The sequence below is a fragment of the Echinops telfairi genome, unplaced genomic scaffold (assembly GCF_000313985.2).
Source record: "Echinops telfairi isolate 266 unplaced genomic scaffold, ASM31398v2 ScPeMD7_3;HRSCAF=10, whole genome shotgun sequence".
Lineage (NCBI taxonomy): Eukaryota > Metazoa > Chordata > Mammalia > Afrosoricida > Tenrecidae > Echinops > Echinops telfairi.
The window spans coordinates 16,962,824-16,987,215 of NW_022103899.1; the positions used below are offsets into that span (position 1 = coordinate 16,962,824).

Sequence of the window (24,392 nt, forward strand, 5' to 3'; positions counted from 1 at the left end):
ATTCCCACACTGTGTTCCTGGTGTTGTCCCCCGCAGGGCCATGGGCCAGTGAGGAGCATCTCGTCTCATAGTGGGGTTGGCCATGTGGTCCTTAGAGAGAAGTCTTGAAGAACAAGTTTTACTCTGAAAAGAAATAAAAAGAGAGTTCTAGTGAGGCTGAATGGTTTCATTTGTCTAATATGGAAACAAATTTGGGGGCGATTGTTACTGTGAATGGGTGAGAACCCAAGTTGCTCGTATACCAGGAAGTAGAAGTAAAAACCCAACAGTGTCTCCTTGTAAAGAGAAATACTGGAACTCAGGGTGGGATGGACACAGACACTCCACCCTCACCGCTCAGGCTGTCATTAGCAGGGCGTGATGCTAAACTAGCAAAGGGCAGGTGTTTGTTCTGGTAGAGAAGGTAGACTATCGAAGTGTGTCTCCATACTTGACTGGTGTGAGCTAGTATTTCTCCTACTTTGTTAATGTTTTGTGGTCTTGCAGTATTGACCTTTTTAGCTGATACCCCAGGACCTACTGTTGTGATCAGTAAACTTCTGGAAACCCATTCCTCGTGACAGCCATGGCATTTGGCAGCCGTTTAGACTGTGGAGGAGATGGGTGATACAAGTCTCAAGGGATTTGACCTTGAAGGGAAGAACAGCACAGGGAAATGCATGCTGTGAAAAGGACCTTGTGGATCCAAAGGTGCAACTTAACTGTGTAAGGTGTAAAGGCAAGAAAGAGATGGCTGACCTGTCCACATCATGTTTTACGAGCTCAGTGTAGTTAGTACCTAGGAGCCCTGGTGGTGCATTGGGCTGCAATCTACATGGTCGGCAGTTCGAAACCACCAGCAGCTGTGTAGAAGAAAGGCTGGGGTTTCTACTCCTGCAAACAAACAGTTACAGTCAGGAACCCACAGGGCGTCACTGTGCGTGAACGTGCACTTGATGCCAGTGAGAGTGTAGAACCTGGCATATGGTGGACACTCCATAAGTACAGTCGATGAATATACCGCATAACGGTGAGTCTACTGACCTAATTTTTGCTGGTTTTCCACAATAATGCAAGTTATTTAACCCTCTTTTTTGAAATAGGGATCATAGCAGGATTGCTGGCATGGGTTGTGGTGAGGTTTATGCCCTTTTAAATATCGACAGTGCTTGCCCTGGCGTAGTCAGCACTCAAAATCAAAGCCCTTGCCATGGGGTCGAGTGGGACTCATGGTGACCCTGTACCTGCCCCGGTGGTTTTCCCAGACTGCCACTCTTCAAGAGAGCAGACAGCTAGTCTTCCTCTTGAAGAGCCACTGGTGGTTTCGAACTGCTGACTACGGTTAGCAGCCCATTGCTTAACCACTGTGCCACCAAGCTGCATTCCCATAAATGCTGGCTTTTTTCGTTACTAAATAGTTACTATGTGCTTACTTGTTCATTGTCTCGAGCTTTTAATGGGTGCTCTACAAAGACAGAGACTTAGCAAAACTAAGACACAGTTGCTATTTTCACTGTTTCTCAAAATCAAGAGCTTCTTCTTTTTCAAGGCAATAAGAAGATTGAACGTAAAGTGAACTTACTGTACTGTTAGGAAGGTCTCAAAGTAACGTGGTACTTTCCCCCAGGGCCTCTTTGTCTTCTTGGTCCTTTTCCGGCTGGTGTGAAAGTGGGCATTTCTCTGCTTTCACACATGGCCTTCGGTGGCTTGGGCTCTGGTTTGCGAGGGGCGCACACACAGTGGGGTTTAGCTGGGCACCAGTCCAACAGAAGACGGCCTGCTTCTGTCTGGTAGCGGTCTCCTGACGGGGGCATAGAGAGGGGTACATGGGGAATTCAGCTCCTCGGTTTCTCTACATCTGTCCATTAACTTTTCGCTTTAGGTTAGCTTAATGAGTCCATTCCTTCCCTTATCACTGAAACCTATTTGCTCGTGAGAGGGGATGTTGCTGTATTGGCATTTCTGGAGAGCATCAGTGGTTTTCTGGGCTAGAGGACTGGCCTTGCCTGTGCTTTTTGTCACCAAGCCTTACTAACTGAGGTCAATCAGCAGTGACAAAGAGCCAGCAGCAGAGAAGGCTGGGCCAACTTTCCACTTTGGCTTAATGCAGAGGCACCTTTAAGTCGATTGAAACGGCGAGGCTTTCTACCGAGTTGCATTTATGTTCTGCACTTGGTGCCATTGTTTGATATGGCTCCATGCTGGTGGGTGTGCAGGCTTAAAGCAGAATGGGATGGTTGCAAGCGTCAATCATTATTTGGGGGCTTACATCTTCCTTCATTACTCTTTTACCTGGAAAACCAGGTAAACGTTAGCAGTAGCGTGTGAGAAAAGCCATGTAAAGAAACAAAAACAAAGCAGAAAGAGGAGGCTCTAGGGTAGGCGTGGGGAAACTTTTCTTCCACGGGCCATTGGGATATTTACAACATCATCCTTGGACCATTCAAAATTACCCGCCTAAAAAGTAGCCTACTACATTTGGTCACACGTTTAATTAACTCACTCCTTTATACGATGACTAGAAGGAGCCCTGGTAGCGTAGTGGTTACGATTTGGACTGGTAACCTCACAGTCAGCAGTTTGAAACCACCAGCCCCTCCGAGGGAGATAGACGAGGTTTTCTGGTTCCATAAAAGAGTTACGGTCTCTGAAGCCCGCAGGGGCGGTTCTACTCAGTCCTGAAGGTCACCGTGAGTGACGTTTGGGGATAGGATGGCAGGAGCTGCTTCTCCTTGGTGAGGTGTGTGATGTTAGCTGGAATTGATGATTTCTCAGTCCTACTGGGCCGGAGGCCTGAGTGTGGCCCGAGGCCCGAGTGTCTGCGCTCCTGCTTCAGACACGTAGAGTCAACCATTTAATCAGTAAAACCTGTAGCTTCTGTGTAAGAAAAGGTTTCTCATTTGTGACTTAGTTACTTTGATGAAGTCAAAGAGTTTATAAAGAGCAGCATTTCCAAATGTTTACAGATACTGTGCGTGTTTGTTGGTGGGAATGATAAATCCCGTTAGCATGGTATCCTTGTTATCTGAGACTTTGAATTCCTGCTCTCTGGTTTACTAACAGTGTGGTATGCCTCTCAAGTGCTCCTCTACCGTCGGGCTTAGAAAACCAACCTCAGGGTCGAATAAGGTAACGAAAGGAAAGCACTGAATGCTCAGTGCAAGGTCAGCGTTCCCCTGCTACTTCCCCTGTGCACTTTTCCTTTTAAGCAGAGAATGCATGTGTCTCATGTTTGGATATGATTATAATTACCGATCCGATCTGTGTCTGTGGTTTGAGCGTTCTTTCCACACGGTGCACAGGTGAACATTATTCTTTAACTCGGTGGCTGTTGTCGGTGGAATCATATGGCCACTGCAGTTTCTTCACTCCCCGTGGTTGACTCATTTTCATTCTAAAAGAGCCAGTCATTGGGCTGGCTAGTGCTCACTGTTGTACAGCGTAGCCCACACACCTTGAAGGGCCATTATTTGCTTTGTTGGAATGCGATAGTTTTCTATTGCTCAGAAGCCATCATTTGTCCTCATTAGAGTTCTATTGTGAGTTGTGACGGAGTCCCTGGGTGGAGCAATTGGTTAAGCACTCCTCTACTAACCTCAAGGTTGACAGTTCTAACTTATCTAGAAGCTCCCAGCGATAGAGATAGGGCCTTCTGTTCTGTAAAGATAACCCCTTTGCAAGCCCTATGGGACAGTTCTGTGTCACATGGGGTTGCTGTGAGTTGGCACTGACTCAAGGCCACCCAACATTAACTCAAGGGAGAGACTTTCCAGTTTCTGAGCTGCTCACTGGACAGGCTGGGAGTTCGAGTCTATCCTGAGAGACGCTGAAAGAAAAGCCAGGTGACCTGCTTCTAAAAACTCAACCCCGGCCACCCCCATGGAGTGCGGATAGACAGGGCGCAGTCAGTAGTCAGAACTGAGCAGGCATGGCCTTCTTGTCTTTTGAAATGAGCTGAGAGGATGGCACCTTGCCAAGGCTTGCGAGGGGTGGCAAGACTCTTGTGCTGCTGTGTTGCTGTTAGGTGTACAGCGACCTCGTGTGACCGAGAAGAACCGGCTCAGGGGGCTTCTAGACTGTGCTCTTCACAGAAGCAGACCGCCAGCTCTCTCGCCTGCCGAGCTGCTGCATGGGGTCCCAGTTAACACCACGTAGGCCGGTGCACGACTAGCCAGGCTCTCAGGACTCTGGAAATAGCCTGGGGTTTGTGGGCGGCAACAGGTGAGGAACATATGGCCGCTCTGCCTTCCCCCACCTCCATCCTTCCTCCCCACTGGAGGATCTTGGTACACCATCTTGAAAAGGCCACTGCTGTTGGTTTTGGTGGGGAGCGCATGGCTCTTGTCAGCCGAGAGGAAGGAGGTCCCGGGCTCCTTCCCAAGTAGTTCCTGGCTCATGGTGGATGAGCAGTAAATGAGATGACTGAAGGAATTTGTGCATGAATGAATGAAGTAAACTGTAGCCTTTGTTTATAGTGTTGTGTAGTCCAGTTACTTTCTTTTAGGCCTGAAGAATTTCCCATAAGGATTCGCTTCTCAGTGAAGAATTGGTCTACCCCTCGAGGGTTCTTTCTTCTCAGATTGCTGTCACTCTTAAGACCCTATGGCCACAGGATAAGTGAAATCATCTTGCACTAAAAAAGAAAAAAAACTGGAGGTAAAATGCACACAGCATAAATGTAGCCATTTTAAAGCAAACCATTCAGTGGCCTTTAATACTACATCCCCAATGATAGGCAGTCACCATCTCCGTGTAGTTCGGAGCCCGTTGGTGCAGCCGCTGTGGCATTCCGTCTCACCGAGGGCCCCTCTGCCTTCCCAAGCAGCATGTCCCTGGAGATGGCCGTGGCCATCCGCTTGATGCAGAGAGGGGCAGCAGAAAGAGGAGGGCCCTCAATGAGATGGAATGACACAGTGGCTGCAACCCTGGGCTCAGGGTGGCGCGGGCCGGGCAGGGCTTCCTTCGGATCGTCGGGTTGCTATGCGCCGGAACCGACTCCATGGCACCTGTGTTAGACAGGGTTCTCTAGAGAGATAAAACCAAATTCCTGATAATGTAATATATTTATTTATAAAGACAATTAGATCTATAACGAGAAATGAACTGTTAAATCATATACAGATAAATATACAGTACAAGAAATAAACAGTTAAATTAGAAAGCGCTGCAAATGGCTCAGTGCAACTCACATCCGTGAGAGAAAGTTGAGAGACTAGCAGTCCTTCAAGTCTAGTCTGATGCCAGATCTTCCTCTATTTGTAGAGAGAGCTAGGCTATGTCAGCACAGCAGCCAATCACAAGGCAGGTCACCAATCGCCAGTCCCCAGCTCCAGAGAAGTCTTAAAGGGACCTCAACTTACAGCAACACAGTCCACAGGCTAGACGTCCCACAGGCAGTGTGGCCTTTAAATTGAGGCACAGAACAAGCAAGGCAGCCGCACACTGGTCCGATGATCACAGGGCGAGAGACAAGAAAGGCAAGGCTCACCAAGCCATCCATCTCTCCGCCCCTCAGTCAATCCCACCTGCATTTATCAGCTAGGCTGGCACAATAAACTGTCTCAGCACCCAACAACAATACCAAAGTGGTAGGATCTCAAAGATGCCGCAGGGGAAACAAAGGCTGGACCTCCCCCCACATCCAACGCCCAGGTCAGGTCTCAGTCCATCCCATTCCTTTCAGCGGAGTAGACAATGCCCTTCAAAACAGCCCATTCATCCCACAGCCACACAAAGTCCAGAACCCTCCTATGTCAGGTAAGGCATGATGCCTGTAGGGTCATATTACGTGGCCACAACTTAAATGTACTTTGTCTCTGCATCTTTCTATTTTCGTGATTTTAGTTAGAGTTGTCCTTTTTCCTGAAAGTAGATATAAAAACGTAGCTTACTTTATTAATAAAACTGGAACAAAAAATCCTGGAGAAAAACAGACATGAAATGAATTTTCTACTGCTATTTGATTGACAGGTGCTGGTAGCACACTGGCTAAACATTTGGCTGCTAGTTGAATGGCAGGCTGTTAAAACCTATTAGCTGCTCTGCTGGAAAACAAAGATGTGGCAGTTTGCTACTGTGAAGTTCTACACTTTTGGAAACCTTATGAGGCAGTAAATACCCTGCCTCCTCTGTAGGATCGCTATGAGCTGAAGTCTACTTGATGGTAAACGTTTTGGGTTTGGGGACTACTTGATTCTTTGCCTTTGTTAGATCTTCTAGAGAAATCTCGAGTTGTGAAACAGCCAAGAGGTGAAAGAAACTTCCACGTGTTCTATCAGCTGCTCTCGGGCGCCTCTGAAGAACTGCTCGGTAAGTCTGTTTTCTGTACGAGTGTCTACTATGGACATATTTGTGAAAAAAGATTTATAAAGATAAAGCTGGCCGAGTTGTCAGTGGCCACTTCTGATACAGGGCTGCTTCTGAGTGCTAATGGACCATCCGCAAGAAGAGCCATAAAACAGCCGGAGCCACTGCTTACCGTAGAGCTCCCCGTAAACTTCCAGCAAGCACAGACCACAGTTTGTACTGGGCCGCAGTTACCATGAAGAATGAGAGACAATGCCATGCCAAACTGTGGGACTATCGCTAGGCAGGTGTCCTATGGTATGATGAAATAGTATATTAAAGGCATCCTATAGTAAAAAAACATGGAACGAGCCTTACCTAGTAAGAATAAGTGTAAAACATCAGAGTTTGATATATATGTAAACAGTGATAAAGACTACTTCTGAGAAATGCTGTTGTTGATACTGTCCATTTTTGTTCTGTTGAGTCAGTACATAATCTGAAAGTTGTTTTATCTAATGGGCAAAAGGGATATGATATTAAAGATGATTAAGATTTATTATCTGACGTGATAGGTAAACTTAAACTTGAACGGGATTTCAGCAAATACAACTACTTGAGTCTGGACTCCGCCAAAGTGAACGGAGTGGATGATGCAGCAAATTTCAGGACTGTTCGGGTAAGAGGGAATGCTTTGATGACCCTTTAACATGAGTCACACAACTTTGCTCAATGGCAATCGGTGCGGTTCTGATTTTTCAGGGCCTCACATGCTCTGTAGGTTCTTAGAATTGTACAAGGATTTATTCTACTTTCTTAATTTGATTTTTTTTTCATTAACTCAAAAGCATACTCTGTTGTGAATGCTGTGTTTTGCTAACACATGCATTTCCACTGCTTATCACAAGGAACGACCATATTATATTGTCCTTGAGTTACACTCTTTCAGTGATGTATTTAAATTCCAAATATTTTTATAGACAAACACCAGTAGTTATTTCCAAGTGTGAGAACTGCCCAGGGATCATGAATTAAATTTGGTCTTGCCAAAGGAAGCCATGTTTTTATGCAGTTTTTAGAAAAATAATGCATAAGCTGCAATGGTTAGCATTCCACATGCATTAGAAAAGGAAATTTTTCCAAATAACACTCGACTTTTTAGTGTTTATGTGCCACTTTGGAAATTACTTCTGTTATGACATGGTTTTTATATCTGGGCTTTACTTTTAATGACGCAGCTGGTGGAGACTAAGTAGGGGCGGTCTGGGCCGATTCAGAACTAAAACACGACTTGCTGAGGGGGATCAGAAGGGACGAGGGGTTTCTTATCTGTTCTCTTTACCCACACATACATTCACCCATGAGGGTAAGTAAAACAAACAAACAAAAATTGTTTTAAAAAAATCACAGAAATTTTTATTAAGCAAAGATATTAAAATCTGAAAGCTCCGGTGTCATTGTGGCTTCCATGTCAGATTGCTAACAGCAGTCAGCAGTTCAAATCCACCAGCCTCTCCATTGGAGAAAGATGAGGCTTTTTGCTCCTATGAGTATTTACAGACTCAGAAGTTTTGTTGTTTCTTGACATAGTTTCCATTGAGGTCTGTACCCCTCTGAAGGGGATGTCTCCATCTCTCTAGCCCTTCTGGTAGCTCGGGTGGGGTAGTGGTCACTCACTGGGCTGCTCTCCTCGTGGTCCACAGTTGGACTGCCAGGCACTCCCCGAGAGTGAGGCGAGGCTTCCTAATTCAGTAGACAGTGGGAGACTCTGGACCACATGGCCTCGATGGCAGTGACTTTGGAGAACCCTTCTTTGAAGAACTCGGTGCCCTTCAGTTCACCCGAGGTCAAAACAGTTTGCTGAGTCAGAAAGGACTCGATGGTATTGTGAGTTTGAGTTTACAAATAGTAGCTCAGATCATGTGTCTTTTCAATATGTTTTGAATTTTTGTAATCACAAGTCGGGAAAGACCAGATCGGAGCTGTACGGGTTCCTAGCCTAGTCCTTTCTGTCCGCAGAGAAAGACGCGGTTCCTTGTAATGATAAAGAATCCCTTGGGGTAACCCTCCTGGCTTTTCCCCCTCACCAATGCAGTTTTCAGTTTTGTGCAGACTTCTCCATGATAGCCCTCACGGTCGTCCTGTGTTTGATAACGTCTATTAAGACTGCCCTTTTGGAATCCATAAAAATAGTTTCCATAATTTTTTGAGCAGACGTCTGCTTTGAACTTAGGCCCAGAGGATCTCCTCAGAAACCATTGTTTTGATTCAATCAGGTTTTTTTTTAAGGTACTGTGATGAGACCAAGACAAGTGAATTACTGAAAGACTATGTCTACACCATCCACTGAGGGAGACGTGTTTGCACGCGGTTTGTTTGGAATAAATCCCCACAGCAATAGTTTAGTGTACTGAATTGCTAAGATCGGAGTGGGGGTGTAGACACAGCTCTGTCCTCAGGCTGTTCTTCCTCCTCCCCCCTGTAGCTCTGCTTCTACCGTATCTTGTGTGGAGCCCCAGAGCCCTTTGAATTAGACATGTAGACCACTGAACAAGACTTAGCCCCAGACTGGTTTTATAGCAGATCTGCCACAGTGTGCCTTTTTAAAAGTTGTTTTTAAAGATGTGCCCCCCAAGCCCCGACGTAGAATATGCGTGTCATATTTATCTTAAAATGGCAAGGACAGACGTGCAGAGGGCAAGCAGACGCGTCCTTTTGTTCTTCCAGAACGCCATGCAGATCGTGGGCTTTATGGACCCTGAGGCCCAGGCTGTCTTGGAGGTCGTGGCGGCGGTGTTGAAGCTGGGGAACATCGAGTTCAAGCCCGAGTCCCGAGTGAACGGCTTGGATGAAAGCAAAATCAAAGACAAGAACGGTGAGGCCGTGCAGACCAGCCTGTGTGGAATTTCTCTAGCTCTTCACCTGGAAGAGGCAGCTTTGTTTGCATTGATTTGAAAGCCTTACAAGGGAACCTGAACAGCCATGTCACTGCGTGTTTTCGGGGTTTTGACTTACTCGTTTTATACTGTTCCTCTTGAACGCAAGGAACATAAAACGGTTAGAGAAGCTATGAGCCGCGAACATGGAGCCAGTACCCATTGTGTGTTCCTCCCTGCAGAGTTAAAAGAAATTTGTGAGCTGACCAGCATCGATCAGTCAGTTCTAGAGCGAGCGTTCAGTTTCCGAACAGTCGAGGCCAAGCAGGAGAAGGTTTCCACAACGCTGAATGTGGCTCAGGTTGGTACATTTACCTTTCAGAAGAAGCGTTTTAATAAAAGTCTATGGTGTTTCTTTATAAGTGAAATAAAAATTTTAGCTTCAGTGTCTTTATACCGTATTCTAGGTATTGTTAAACAGGTAAAAGCCTCTGTTTTCATGGAGCTTAACAAGTTCTAGCAGGAAGAATTCAAGAATTAGTAGGCATAATCCTTAAGTGAAGCAGCAATAGCAGGTGTAAGTGCAGGGGACAGAGAAAAATAGATAGACCAGGATAAGGGAGAGCCATTTAGAGATGAGAGTGAACGAAAGAGCGTTTAGGTGAGATGGGAAATGATTGGAAGTTGTGGAAAGACAAGGGGTACAACTGCTTGTATTTCAAAAGGGTGGGCTAGCTGTGTGCGGAGAAGACGGGGAGAAGGGAAGGGATGGGATATGCAGGAAAACCTGAAGAGACGTGCAGTAACCCAGGTCATAGACGGCTGCTTTCAATGTATCTCCAGTGCCGATCACTATTTATTAGTATGTATTTGATGATTGGAGTCTCTTCTGGTGGGAAAGGGGAGTATCATGTTGATTTTGTGATGGAGAGCTGAGCAGGGATGGGTGCAAGATTGATGATACGGAGTAAGAACCCTGAACTGTAGGTCGGGTACCTCTTCATGCTGTTGTGAACTTGGGTTCCATAAATAATTTCTGTGAGCCCCTTTGTCTCGTTTGTCAAATAAAGATGTTGATCATTTATCCTGTTTCCCATTCTGGAAGCTTGAAAATTCATTCTCAGTCCTATTCCCCTCATCGACCGTCTCATATCTGTGCTATTTGCATCTCTCCTACCTGGCACCTCTTCTCAACCACCCTGCTGATGCCTCAGACAGGTCCTTGATGTCGCTCAGGGGAGCCCGATTGGGCTTCTTGCCTTCTGCATGGTTCTCCCTCCATCATTAGTGCGTTCAACTTGCTTATTGAAAATAGTAACAGGAGGGACCCGTCACTGAGAAAGACTCTATTTGGTACACTGGAGGGGTGAGACTAACCAGGTGTGCAGTGGATGTGATGTGAAAGATTAATCCAGCTTGGCTGCAGCTAGTGATATGTTTCCAGGAGTCAGTCCAAGGTTTCAAGCTTCTTTCTCAGTTCGTGTCCATCTTACAAAAAGAATTCATATGAGGGACAGTATTCAGACCAGAGGCAGAAAAAAGGTTTGCACAGAATGAGTGAGTTCATTAAGGTGTGAGTTTATTAAGGGCCCCAGCTAACCAAGGGCCCGTGGAAACGAAGAGCTGGGTTTTCATCCCATGAATGGTGAACCTTCTGTTGGCCGGTCTCCCAGCAGGTCTCCTACTAGCTGGTGTTCTGTAACATAGCTGCCCTTTCCAGGTCTGTGCACCCCCTGCACCCCAGAGAGTATGCTGTGTCCAAGCCTCTAAACCAAGGGTCAGTTCAGCCATTGAGAAGGTCGTGTGAACATCCTGTCTGTCGCTGCCCACACTTTCACTATCCGCATCTCTTGCATGCATAAGAACCATGTGTCTTACCTGCCTTTCACCTTCCTTTGTCCTGGTGAAGCGTGGGGGAAAGGTGCCTCCACCTCCCCTTTGTGCTTGTAATTCCGTCCATTGTCAACCCCACCCCCACAGTCCTGTGTGTCCCATTGCTGAACCCTGCCCCCCCACAGTCCTGTGTGTCCCATTGCTGAACCCCCCCCCTCCCCAAACACATACACACACACCTTTGCCTGGTTCTGTCTGGCTAACGGCTAACAAGAAAAGGACAGGGACTGAAGAGTTTGCCTGCTGCAGGCCCAGGGTGTTTGAATCAGTAGGAGTGTGGAGGGACCAAATAATTTGCATTTCAGATGAGGAAGAGGATGCTGCTTCTTGTCTGGGGCCTAAACGTGGAGATCACAGTCCTGAAGGTGATTTTCAGTGGCCCTGAGAGTTAAGTCTGTAATGATGTGATGAAAAGAGCTGTACTGGGGCACCTTTAGGAATACGTACATGCACGTGTGTGTGATTTTTATTGTGTTTGACGCTTGCTTTTTAATCGTTTACTGAAACCAGGCCCAGGTACCTTGTACTTTAAAAGCTTACTGAGTTACCTTGCATTGCTGGGTAAAATTTCCACATTTACAAAAAACCTTTGGCATGAAAGACTTTGGCTTGCAGTCCACAATTAGTCAGGTTCTTAGTCCAGAGTTGTTTTTGTTTGTTCTGTTTTCAGTATAGCTAATGTTCTGAATATCTGGTTCTATTGACCTTATCTTGTTGCCAGGAAGGTTTTGATTGCAGGGAGAAGCGATTTCTCTTAGGAATTCTTCCTCATAGCTTCCATTCTTCTCATCATTCTTGCCCCATGCCTCATTTTCCCTGAGGCATTTTCGATCATTCCCCAGATAGGATGGCTACTACTGGAAGGCGGGAAACTCGGCTTCTACCACATCCCCTCTCACTGCCTGACTGGGGGAGTAACCGACCTGCTGATCTCAGCGCTTATCTCCGCGTATACGTATCCTCTGCCCGCTCGCTAAGGGCCATATGTCGGCAGCCTGTGCTTTCCCTCCTGCGTGCCCGCATCCTGCGTGCCTTTGCTCTCTCCTTCTGCCGCTGGTCGCTAGCCCTCACTGGTAGCATGTTCTCCAAGAAGCCCTGCTGGATTGCATGCCGTGCTGCCCCCAGGTTATTCTGGCTCCTCCAGGCCCCACGTATGTCAGAGTAGACCTGCACTCCCTGGTGCTTTCAGTGGCCACTGTTTCACATGTGCATCACCAGGCCTTTGTGCTGTGGCACCTGTGGGTGTGCTCAAACCTCTAATCGATCGATCTCTCCTGCCAGCAGTTGAGCACAGTAACCGTTTGGTTGCAGCGGCCCCTGGCCCCTCTTCTTGGAGCACCCTCTTTTCCTCCCCTGGGCGTGGGGTCCTGGTTGTTCCACTTGTGCTGGTTTGATCTCTATGTGAGTCTGCTTCTGTGTGAGCTCCCGCAGTTGAGCTCCAGGCTGGCTGCATCTCTTGTGTCTCCACCTGGCCTGGTTAGATTCCTGGGTCCTTCGATACCTGGGTCCTTGGCCTCGCAAGAGAAAGAATTCACACCAAAGCCTGGTTTGTGATCCAAGTGAGTTTTTATAAAGAATAGAAGAAGTTTCAGGTTTTACACAGGCACCCTCAGGGCACTTCACACCTGCACGTGGGGACCCGAGGCCGGAGAAACCGCAGCACAGCCAAGGAGCAGCTGGGAAAGAGGGCGTTGGGCTTCTGGTCCTGCCTTTACAGGGCCCTCTGCTGGGAGACGGTGCTGGTTGACCCCACTGGCTGAATTAAGCCCACCTGGCCTAGACTGGGGTCCTCCCAAATGTTCTGGCTTCCTCTCTCAAGGGCATGCCCTTCAGCCTTTATGGCTGGCTGGGCTCACCTGATTCTCTGCAGCATCCTCCTGTAGGGGCGCCTTGGCACAGAGAGGGGCAACTCCCTGTCTGCTGCCTAACAGCCTGACACTCTGGAGCAGAGTCTGCCCAGGATTTTCTCAGGGAGAACCATTAACACCAAGACCCAAGTGCCTAGCAATCTGGTAGATTCTGACTCAGGGGGACCCTGTGCAGCTGGAGAAATTCACGGTCTTTCCAGCACTGTGCTTAGCACCTGGGGTGGTGACTCAGCAGCACTCGGTGCCTTCCCACCTCCTTAGGGAGCCTCAGGGGGCAATAAAAATCCCTGCCCAGTTTCTTTATAGGATATTTTTATGGAGATGGTGTCCTTGGGTGCTGTTGAGTCATCTCAGACCCGCGTTGACCCCATGCGACAGGTGCTTCCTGGGCTGTCACTGAGAGAGATCACTAGGCCTTTATTTCCGTGGAGTGGTAGGTGGGTTTGAACTGCCACCTAGCCTCCTTCCTGTGAAGATGAAGTTACCTGAAATCAGACGGGACAAGTCATGGAGTGCAAATGGCCAGGCCTGGGCAAGGAGATAGAGCTAGAGCAGCATTCTCAACCTGTGGGCCGCGACCCCTTTGGGGGGTCGAACGACCTTTCATAGGGGTCACATGATCCATTACAGGAGCAAAATTACAGTTATGATGTAGCAACAAAAGTAATTTTATGGTTGGGGCGACACCACAACGTGAGGAACTGTATGAAAGGGTTGCGGCTTTAGGAAGGTTGAGAACCATTGAGCTAGAGGGATACAGCATTAGTCATGTTTCACTGACTGAAAGGGAGTCTTTTTGTTATTATTTTATTTTTTAACTTAAGTGCCTTTAGCCTGGACTGCATTCTGCCTGCTGTTCTTCAACTTCCATCAGATGGTCCTTGGAAAACATTGAATTTTGCAGCCCGTATTTGAAAGAAGCAACCAAGATACCATTGGTTGCGAACAGACACTTGAAAAAGTACAGAACAGTTTCCAGAATGACTTGCTGCCCTTAATCAGCTCCTTGTTGACGTGATGGTTGTTGGATGCAGGTAGCACACAGTTTCCTCTCCTAAGGTGGAGTAGGAGCCGAGAAAAAAAAAAGAATTGTCACTGTGCTGGTAGTGTAGTTTCTTTTCTCCTTCCTCATAAGACAGCACACACATGCGCGCGGTGTCTGGTTCATGACTCAACTGCCGGTTGCTGGCCCCGCTGGCACGCACTCGGTGGCAGTGTGTGTGTGTGTGTGTGTGTGTGTGTGATGTGACGTCACACCCCCTGCTGGGAGTCTCCTGTTCCACTCTCGCCTGCCATCAGTGCGCCTCCGGTTTTCTTTGTTCTGTTAACATCCAGATGAGTGTTTTCGTTGAGAACGCTTTTGAAATGTTTAGAATTAGTTTCTTGGAATGAGAAAAAGTGTAAATAACTGGGTACGACCAATTTGCTTAATTCTTTTATGGGCTTGACTGTTCATTCAGAGAGTAATAAAAACCCGTTCTGAAAAGAAACTGGAAATAAAACAGCATTAAGTATCCTTTAAAATGTCTTTATAATTTCACTGAAATGAAGTATTGTGGTGATTGTGGGTGTTGAGTTTCTCTTCTTTTTCACCAGGCTTACTACGCCCGGGACGCTCTGGCCAAAAACCTCTACAGCAGGCTGTTTTCCTGGCTGGTGAACCGAATCAATGAAAGCATTAAGGTACTCGTTTTCTATCACCAAATACATCGGCTGGAGTCAGAGTGGAAGCCTTCAGTTAGAGAGAGTTTCATTCTACAATCAGAAAGACGATAACAATGCAGAACAGTTTCTCATTGAAAGGAATTTACTGTATCTAGGCCTAACGTTTGTCAGAGAGTGTACCCATCTCATTTTGCCATGAGGTAGGAATGTATCTCACAGTGGGTAGTCCGATGTTCTTGGCAGAGTTACTTCATTGAGAATCAGCACCCCAGCTCCCTGCTCCGGCTCGTCTGCTAACTAGCTGTCAGTCTGCTAACTAGCTGTAAACATATGGTCATGATGGTCATATTACCTCTCAAGGCACTACTTTGTTTTTCTGTAAAATGAGAATATTGGGCTAGTTGCTTGGGAAAGACCCTGCCACTCACTAAGATCTGCCCTTCTGATTAAGCACCACTAATGCTTTCTTTCTTTGGTGCCCTGGTAGCGTAATGGTTACACATTGGGCTGAGATCTGCAAGGTTGGCTGTTTGAAACCTCCAACCATTCTTTTGAGAGAAAGATGGACCTCTCTATTCTCATAAGCAGTGACAGTCTCAGAAACCCACAGGGGCAGTTCCACCCTGTGCTATAGGGCCGCTTTGGCTCAGTTTTGACTCAATGGACATGAATTTTGTTATTGTTTTTGTAACGCTTTCTTTTCAAGGAGCCCTGATGGCACAGGGGGTTACCAGTCGCACTGCTAACCACATAGTCAGCAGTTCAAAACCACTATGCACTCTGTGAGATAAAGACGAGGCTTTCTATTCTTGTATAAAGTTCGTCTCAGAAACCCACAGGGCAGTTCTACCGTTTCCTATAGGGTTCTCGAAATAGAATGGCCAGTGAGAGAGAGAAAGAAAATGTCTTCTCTAAATAATTCATGTGTTATGAAAACTTCTGAAACATTCCATACTCATACCCTATGGTAAATTCAAAGGGAAATTACCATTATTCTCTTGGTAAAGAAGCAGAATTAAATGGTAAGGGATAGCTTTATTCTTTGCTTTGCTTTGTTTTCTGTCATGCCTCATGGCTATAACGGTAGTTAATTTGAAATTTCTTTTTAAAGGCACAGACAAAAGTGAGAAAGAAGGTCATGGGTGTTTTGGACATTTACGGATTTGAGATTTTTGAGGTAAGATGATCATTTTGTAGCACTGTTATTAAAGTGTAACATGTGGAAATGAAATAGTATATTCTACCGATTGTATATATCAGAAATACTAACTTTCCATGTACAGTAACTTTCTTAATGGGACAGAATGGGACATGTAAAGTACCTTTTTGCACATCCAGGAGTGAACATTCTAATCTGTCACCTGTAGCCATTTGTGTGTAGGTTGTTTGGGAAGTTAGAAAGGTTGGATGCCTCATCAGAGATGAGGAACCAATTCCTAGTCATGGACTGACCATGGCTGGTTACTTCATCTCTCTGAGACTCGGAGAGGGAGGGTTGGGATTAGAAGGTCCCATACAAGAAGCTCTGATGATTCTTTTGGCTGCTGAGAGGGCACAGGTTCAAACCTACCAACCACTGCATGGAAAAGAATATGACAGCCTGCTTCTGTCAAGAAACAGCCTCGGAAGTCCCATTGGACAGTTGTGCTCTGTCCTACCGGGTCGCTATGAGTCATCTGACTCGCTGGTTTGGGATTTTGATAGGGTCTCGTGAAGGACTCATTGAGCTGTGATCTTGCAATATGAGTTCTGTGAAGGTTTAAACAATGTTCTGCCAAAGTTCACACCGAATTTTTTAAAGACTCCATGCATATTACAAATTAAAAACTTTCAAGCCACATACTTAGATTAAAATATGGGTTATGGATTGGGCTGCTAACCATAAAGTCAGCAGTTCAAACTCAGCAGCTACAGCACGGGAGAAAGATCATGCTTTCTACTCATCCTTTAAAGATTTATAGGCTCAGAAATGCAAAGGGGCAGTTCTGCTCTGCCCGGTTGGGTCACTCTGAGTTGGAACTGACTCAATGGCAGTGGATAGGATATTAACATTTATGGTGCAGACCAGGGGTGTCAAACTGGCGACCCGTGGGCCACAGAGGTAATTTTTTGTGGCCCACAATGCTCTGAAATAAAATGAAAATAGAAAAAATGATATGAAGAAAATAGCACTTAGGGGAGCCCGTTAACCCTTTAACTACTGAAGACGAGTAAAATCACAAAATCAAAGTTGCTTGTTTTAATTGAGTTTGACACCCCTGGTTTAGACCCTGCTAAGGAGGCTTGGTGGTGCTCTGGTTAGACATTGGATTGATCAGCTAACAATGAGTAGTCCAAACAAACAAAGGCTGCTGTCTGTTCCCCTAAAGACTGACGGTCTCAAACCCCGCAAGGTTACTATGACTAACAGACATGAAGAAACACCCTCTACAGCCCTTTTGTTGGGTTGGAAATGTCAAATAAAGTGGGTTCTTCCTGTCTCAGTTACCACCCTCCAGTTATTAATCTGTGAATTCTTTAACAACTAGGCTTTTCACAGAAGGCCCACCAAGAGAGGAATACATGTCCTAAGAAATCAAGTTCACGGACTCCTATACAAACTTGAGCTGCCCGCGGTGGAGGCTCTTCCAGGGAGGCTCTTCTCAGGGTCAGCACCTTCCCCGCAGCTAGACCCAGTGTTTCTAACAAATGTCTTTTCCTGCTCACATTCAGTATTTTCAGTCGTCAGTCTCCTTCCCTGATCATGTTCAGTGTTTGGCAACTAGTGGTCAATAATCAAAGACTTAAAAAGAGAAATCCAAGGCTCGCTGTGATAAGTGTTATGTGTGTTGTTTAATTTAATTTTCACGACAACATGGAGGAAGGTAAGACTCTGAACAATTAAGCAACTCTCTTCAGAGTTACATAGCTACATAGTGACAGGCTGGAGATCTAAACCCCGAGCCTCATAATACTTTCTTTCTTACTAAGATCGAAGCCAGGGTCATTGCCTTATCTTGGTACTAAAATTTACAAGGTTCCCAGTAGGTGGCCAAATGCTATCATGAATCTCAGGCGCCCTGTTTCTTCGTTGTAATCATTGCAAGCACCAGGCCAGCATGGGGAACGACTAGTCTTTGTGCTGGTAGCGGTGTGTGTGGGCCTGTCCGTTTCCGTCAGGCGGGGAGCAGTATGCTGTGTGCTGTATATTTGCTGCCATTTCTGGGGTGCACCCAGAACACTGCTCTTCAGGACAGCACCTGATTGTCCTCATACCCCTTTAGCTGGCTCTGGTAAGGGAAAGCCCCGGTAGCTTGGTGTAACAGAAGTCAAGATTAATGACACAGGAGAGTTACCTGAGTCTACTACTAAGTTACTGCCAAAATTTCTTTTTTTTAGCAAGACCTCAAGTCACCATCAATACATGGGCAGTATGTCAAAGGCATTCTTTTACTCTTGGCAGAGAGAATGGTTTGCACCGGGCACATTGCAGGTCTAAATTTCAGTGGCCTTGATGAACAGGGCAGATGGTACGGAGAGATTTCAGTAGAAAGTTTGGATTAAAAGATATACTCAATGATATTTCTGAAATCAAAGAAGCCTGAACTGATTTGATTTGATTACTATTTGCTAGAAAGAGATTTACTGATCACTAGACCATTGGGCCATTGTGTAAGGTTGCATCACAATATGTGGGAACATTTTTATCCTTTAATGTGGGGCCATCAGCTCGGCTTCATCTTCCAGGATGCGCTAAGATCTAATTAGCCAAGGGAAAAGAGACCCTCTGCCTGACACCAGGGGAATGTCTGCTTCGTGTGCAGGTGACCATGTATAAGTGTAACACATATCAGACGGTATTTACCAAGTGTCTAATGGGAGCCACAGAGCCAGTCAGTGGTCAGCAAGACAGAGATGCTCTCTGCCCATACAGATGAATTCTTGGCCCTAAGACTAAGGACTTTTGTCAGCGGAGGACACATCTCATCTTGTAAAATCCAAAACAAACTCACTGCCATTCCAACTCACTGTGACCCTACAGGGAAGGGTAGAGGATTTCCAAGACTGGCATCCTTTACAGGTAGAAAGCCCGTCTTTCTCCCGACAAGTGGCTGGTGATTTCTAATGCTGACCTTGGGTTAGCAGCCCAATTAATAAACCACTAAACCACTGGGGCTACCTTCCTGTCTGGTAGGATGGTCTTATTAGGAAGTTAGATTACTATTTTTTTTTTTTTTTGAAGTATGCTTGCTTATCCGAAGTGGGGGTGGTGGCGGAGGGTAGAAAGGGGAAGCAATAGGCTAGAGGGTAAATAGGTATTAATTTTGGTGGAGAAGAAAATATGCTACCAAATGGGGAAAAATAAAAACAAAGAAAGATCGTGGGGAAGAGTTAGAAAGCAAGCCATTGGAAGGCTTGATAAGTTATTTAATGCTGAATGCAAAAATGATGATCAATGAAAATAATTTTGTTTTAATATGGTTGATACAAACCCTAATGCTAGCTGAAGTTGGATGTTCTTGGTAAAGAGATGCTTTCTGGGCAAAATGTGCTTCTGAAATCTATGTTGCTTATGGTTAATTGAAGCCTGTCTTGTTCGACATGCCCTGCCTCCTCAAGTTATATCATCCTCACAATGAGGGAAATTGCTGATGAGAGGGCTTCAAAGGTTGTGGGAAATGTCCATGATCTTTTAATCCCATTCTCCCCACAAACTGTTTGAAGCACCTCGTGTATTTCCAGAGGCTTTGCTTTCTACAGAGGAATCCAAGTTTAGCTTCACATTGGAATCCCCTGGGGGAGCTTTGGGACCCTAGGTGTTCCAGGTAACCCTGTCCCACCACCCCAGTCACTGAAACCGAATTCACAAGCTGGGGCACTGGCATCTCTCCAGGCGATGCTACTGTATGCTCAAGGTTGAGGCCAGCGCTCTCCTAGCCAGTTTCTACTGAGTGGACTAGAAATTCCACACATACCCTGCGTTCAGGCTCTTGGACTTCTGCACGAGGTCCCATTGTGAACTATCTCCATGTCTACATGCAGTCTTTACATAATTCCTTTAAAACGGAACAGCGTACAGTTGTGCTCTTTGTAAACAGCATGTTAGCCAAGACCAAATCCAGTCTGTCCTATGGGTTCACAGCACATCGAATGTTGGCCATACAGTCACAGAACATTCCATTCCTTTTCTATGCAGCCCGCTGCCCTCTTCTTCATGAATGTTGAATGAATTAAGATGCATTTTTCTTTATGATTAATTGTCTCTATTTTCTTGTCTAACCCGTCACAAAATTAGTCCTTCAAATGTCTGAATATCCAATAACCTCTACCCTAATTTATTTTGGGAAGCCAGAATAGAGATTTATTTAGGCATGTAGGGATACTTTTACCTATTCTTTGATACAGAATTAGAAATAAATATTTCTGTATCATGTATAGACACACACACACACACACACACACACACACACACCAGATGCCAGTCTATATTTTTGTTTCTGTTGTTATTGTTAAAACACACTAATATACCAGGAAACCCATAGTGTTGAACGCCAGGAAACCAGACCATTAAGGGTTCAAAAGTGCCCCAGGCTAAAGCACAAGGTGTAAGATCACCGAGGAAGGTGTATTTAAAATTCTCATCAATGCAAAGTGACCATGGCTGTAGGTATTTCCCATCTTACAGTGTATGATAAACTTTTGCCTTTGATGTTCAGTAAAAAAGACTGAAGGCAATTAGAGATTCCCTGGGCATTAGTTTAAAACTAGACAGTAAAAATCCAGAGTATTCTTTGGTTTGTGTGTAATGCTCTCATCCAGTCTCATGATCCCACTGGATAGTTCCCATGAAAAATGGTTTGGAGCCGAACCGGTGGGAACCCTTCCTTTGCTCTGGTCCTTCTTTAACAGGAGAGGGAAGCTGGTTCATCCCTGCAGTCACGAGGTGTTGAAACACGGGTGACTACTAGACGTTCCCACACCAGCGGCGTGAATAACTAACTGCCTGCTGGCTGCATGTGATCTGATGGCAGTTGGGGAAGCAGTTTAGCACAGCATGGATACCCATGAATATGGTTGATGATTAAAATGCATAGAGGAAAAACAATCTAGCCATAAATCGTGTAGAACAGATATCCAACTTTCCAAAGGAAAGAATGAGAACTCGGAGTGCTCCAAAGTGGTACAATCAGGCTTGGATATTCTTATATCTGAACGGATGGCCTTGGAGCTCTGAGAAACATCGGGAGTATCTCCATCAAAGACCAAATGCCGCTCTTTACGGCAAATAAGTTAACAAGGAAGCTGACCAATCTAAATTGATTTTGTTGGTTTTTTTTTTTTAAGGCTTTATCTGGTGATATGGAAATGGCTAGATAGTTTACTGGGAATTGCTAATCCTTAAAATGGAAAATGTAAACAGCATTTGTGCCCTGGTAGTGCAAATGGTGAAACACTTGATGGTAACCCAAAAGTTAGTAGTTCTCATCCACCCAGCTGCCCCGTTGGAAAAAGGCCTATGGGCCTTCCCACTCTCCAAGGGGATGATCCGGCGCGTTCAAACCAACACAACAGCGCCACCCAACAGCACTGGATTTACAGCATGGCTCCTGCTTTTGGGTGATATTTCTGCAATTGGATTGTTTTACTCATATTTACGAAGAGCACATTTATGAACAGTTTTTCTTAAAATTTACTCGATGGAAGTAAGTAGGTAGCTATGAGAATAATGTTACATGCTAAGCAGAAGGTTTCTAAAATTTTATCCTTTTAAAAAACTTTGTATTGTAAATTAGGTGTGAGTTTACATTCGCACATTCAGCAATTCAAACACATTTTGTTTCAACTCTTCAGTTGCCAGCTCCTCCCTGAGCCAGGCCCTCCCCGTGGTTCTTGTTTTAATTTTTCATTTCCCCATCTTTCTTCACCCTGTGAACTCTGGCTTGATGTAAAGGCTGCCCTGGCTTCTCAGATGGTTGGTTATTCTAACTCCAGGGTGAGGTCAAGTCCAGACCTGAAGGGTGACCAGGGGTCATAATCTCAAGGGTGCCACCAGTCTCTGTCCAGTCACATGACTGAATTTTCCCATTTATATGTTAAACAACACTGATTTTTCAACGCAGACTACCTTCCTCTTTTTAAAATAGCTAGGCTGGATCGAGAAACAATCATATGACTAAGTGCCACATTTTACAGTGGCCCCTCTTTGGTTTATAAACAGCCGTGTGTCCCTGAGCCTGGCACCCCTCCTATGTATCCATCTCATGAACCAGAGTCTCCCAAGAGGAAGTGGGCAGCAGCTTGCTCGAATGCGTGACTCATCTCTTTTCCATGTTTCATCCTTGGGATTTTTCTTCATTGTCTTATCCTTGCTGAGCAGTAAGGCCAGAGCTTTGGGGAGCACCTTCAAACAGTACCTCCAGGAATTCCCATTGTCCCATTCCCTCAAATAAAGCTCAGAACCACACCGTCACCACACAGACTGGCCGAGAGAACACAGGGAAGCAGCAGGGTGTCTGGGTTCTGCACACTTACTTCCCAGCTGTAGATTGGGACAGCAAGTGTTTACTGTATTTATCAGTATACAATAGATGCAGAGTAAAAACTCTAGGATTTCCTTCAAACATTCTGGAGTTTCCTTCAAAGGGCAGAAAAGGCATGCATACACTTAGGTATTAGCCTCCACTGCCCTTAAGGCCTATAAATGTTTTTTCACATTTTGTACTCTAAAAACAATAAAAGAAAAATGGTGAAATGGCAGTGGCAGCTCTACCCCTTGTCTTAGAGATGGTGGGTGGGGAAGGAACTTCCAGGTGAATATTATGTGTACAGGGAACAAGGTCGTTGAACCTAGCATTGTAATGTATTCAAGTTAAAAGGTACTGTTAATTACATATTTCATTTGATACCAAATTTTGGAAACTGAAGGTGTGTTTGCAAAAGATGCAGAAGATCCCTCTCCTGGGAATTAAGTTGATGTCAGCATAGATAATGTGCGATTCTAGTTCTGTGTGATTTTGCTTTGGACCAGCGGAATAAGTCAAGTGTGTGTTCTCAGGCCATTTCTGGGAGAATACGCTTCGCCTTGCCACTCGGTTTGTTTGTTTTGGAAGGGGAGGTGCAGCACCTCGCAATCCTGGGGCAGGGGAGAGGTGGCTGCTTCTGGATCCTGCTGTGTCCCTTCTCTCTTTCAATGACCTGTCCACTGACTTTTGGGGGTGGATATGGGCTGTGGGCTTCTGTCACTTGCATTTATCTTGCTTGTGAATGGAGAAATATAGATTGCTCGATTAGGACGCTTTGGGACCTAAACACATGTATGACTTAGCATTATTTCAGTCAAATTGTTTTTATCCTGAACTTAGCTTTAAGTAGTAGAACCGTACTTTTGATGTCTCATCTAATTATTGTGGTCCCATCTTCTGAATGGATGGAGCTTGTGTGTCTTGATCCAAAGTTTCACGCCCATCCAAAGTGCAGCCTCCATGTTTAAAATCAGTCATTTGCGACACTGAACAACAGCAAGCGTTACTTCTAGAAGTCCGTTCCTCATTAAGAACTGACTGCCTTTTGTATAATCTGTCCCTTTTTGCAACAGACTGCAGTAAGTATGGACTGTGTGCAGTGCTGCTCTCTTGCATGCGCCCGTGTTATCCGCTGCTCCGCTGTGAGTCTTGCCTTATACGGATGTTGATTAACTATGTGGAGACAAAATGTAGAATTCACACAGGAGTTTTTCAATGTTGAGGGGAAGTTTAGTTGGGCACTGACTTAATTATTCAGGTGTTGCAGTCGTGAGGCCTCACCTCTGTTATCTCCTCTGCTGGTGTGTACTTCATGGTCCTGGTTCAGATGTGTGCTCCGAGCCACAAAACACTGATGCCTGTCCTCTTCCTCCTCATTAGCGGCTCCCTGGAGATCTCGCATGATTTCATTAAATTAGTTCCATCACCCCAGACTTCATAAATAATAGGAAGGGGGTGTTCTGTGAATCTAAGAGAAACCAATGATCTGGTCATCTAAACCACTAAGATTTCAATTACAGTTGTAAGTCTTCTCTATGTGGTTATAGTGCTGTGTAAGTACAGATTTCAGTGAGCCGAGAAAACACCATTTTTTCTTACATGAATGACCTTATTATTACCGTGTTGTACACCGAGTAGAGTTGCATCTCAGAATTAGGCCCAAGAATTGGAGCATGTGGTTCTTAGAAGTTTGTGTGGAATCGAGTAGTGAGGAATGTCGAGGAGTATGTTCTAAGGGTCTATTTGTTGAGAGTATTGAAAATAGGTGTTTGCCCTTCAGTAAGAACATTCAAGCTAAAAATGAATAAAACAAACTGATCCATGGCTGAATTTAGCATTAACAAGATCGGTCAGTGTTAAGTGTATATGGGTGGGCCCTTTACTATTTAGAGGTAAAAATATCCTCTTGAGAGTCAGGTCGCTGCGAGTGGTGAGAAATCCGTAGTTGCCTTCTAGGAAGACTCTGGTCAGGTGGCTGAAATTTGACCTGGGTAGGACCAAAGTGGATGTTTTGGTCAGCTTGTTGAAATCTCCTTGGCAATTTCCCTTGGTCTCCTTTGTGGTGGAGAGAAGCCTGTGTGATGCAGTGGTTCAGTACCTAACTACTGACCGAAAGGTTGGCAGTTCAAACCCACCCACCTGATCCACAAAAGAAAGACCTGATGTTCAGTGTCTATAAAGGCTAGGATCAAGAAAACCCAGGGGTGGTTCAGGTCCGCTCCATGGGATGCCCCAAGTGGAAAAGGGACTTGATGGCACGTGAGAACCATCTGCACAGGCCGTTTTGGAGGCTCCTTGCTCGGTGTGTGTACACGCAGAGTAGA

At 45.5% G+C, this 24,392-nt stretch overlaps 1 protein-coding gene across 3 annotated transcripts in view; it reads left to right on the forward strand.

Moving 5' to 3' along the window:
* Positions 1-24,392, forward strand: part of MYO1B (myosin IB) — a 202,995-nt gene that overhangs the window by 133,902 nt on the left and 44,701 nt on the right. For 2 of the 3 annotated variants that reach the window (XM_045294934.1, XM_045294935.1), the window contains exons 8-13: positions 6,190-6,288; positions 6,840-6,943; positions 8,992-9,139; positions 9,383-9,501; positions 14,498-14,584; positions 15,678-15,743. In XM_045294934.1, the coding sequence (XP_045150869.1) occupies positions 6,190-6,288; positions 6,840-6,943; positions 8,992-9,139; positions 9,383-9,501; positions 14,498-14,584; positions 15,678-15,743 (623 nt within the window). Of the gene's footprint in view, positions 1-6,189; positions 6,289-6,839; positions 6,944-8,991; positions 9,140-9,382; positions 9,502-14,497; positions 14,585-15,677; positions 15,744-23,141; positions 23,148-24,392 lie in introns of all 3 variants that reach the window. The other variant, XM_045294933.1, reaches the window with a different exon arrangement.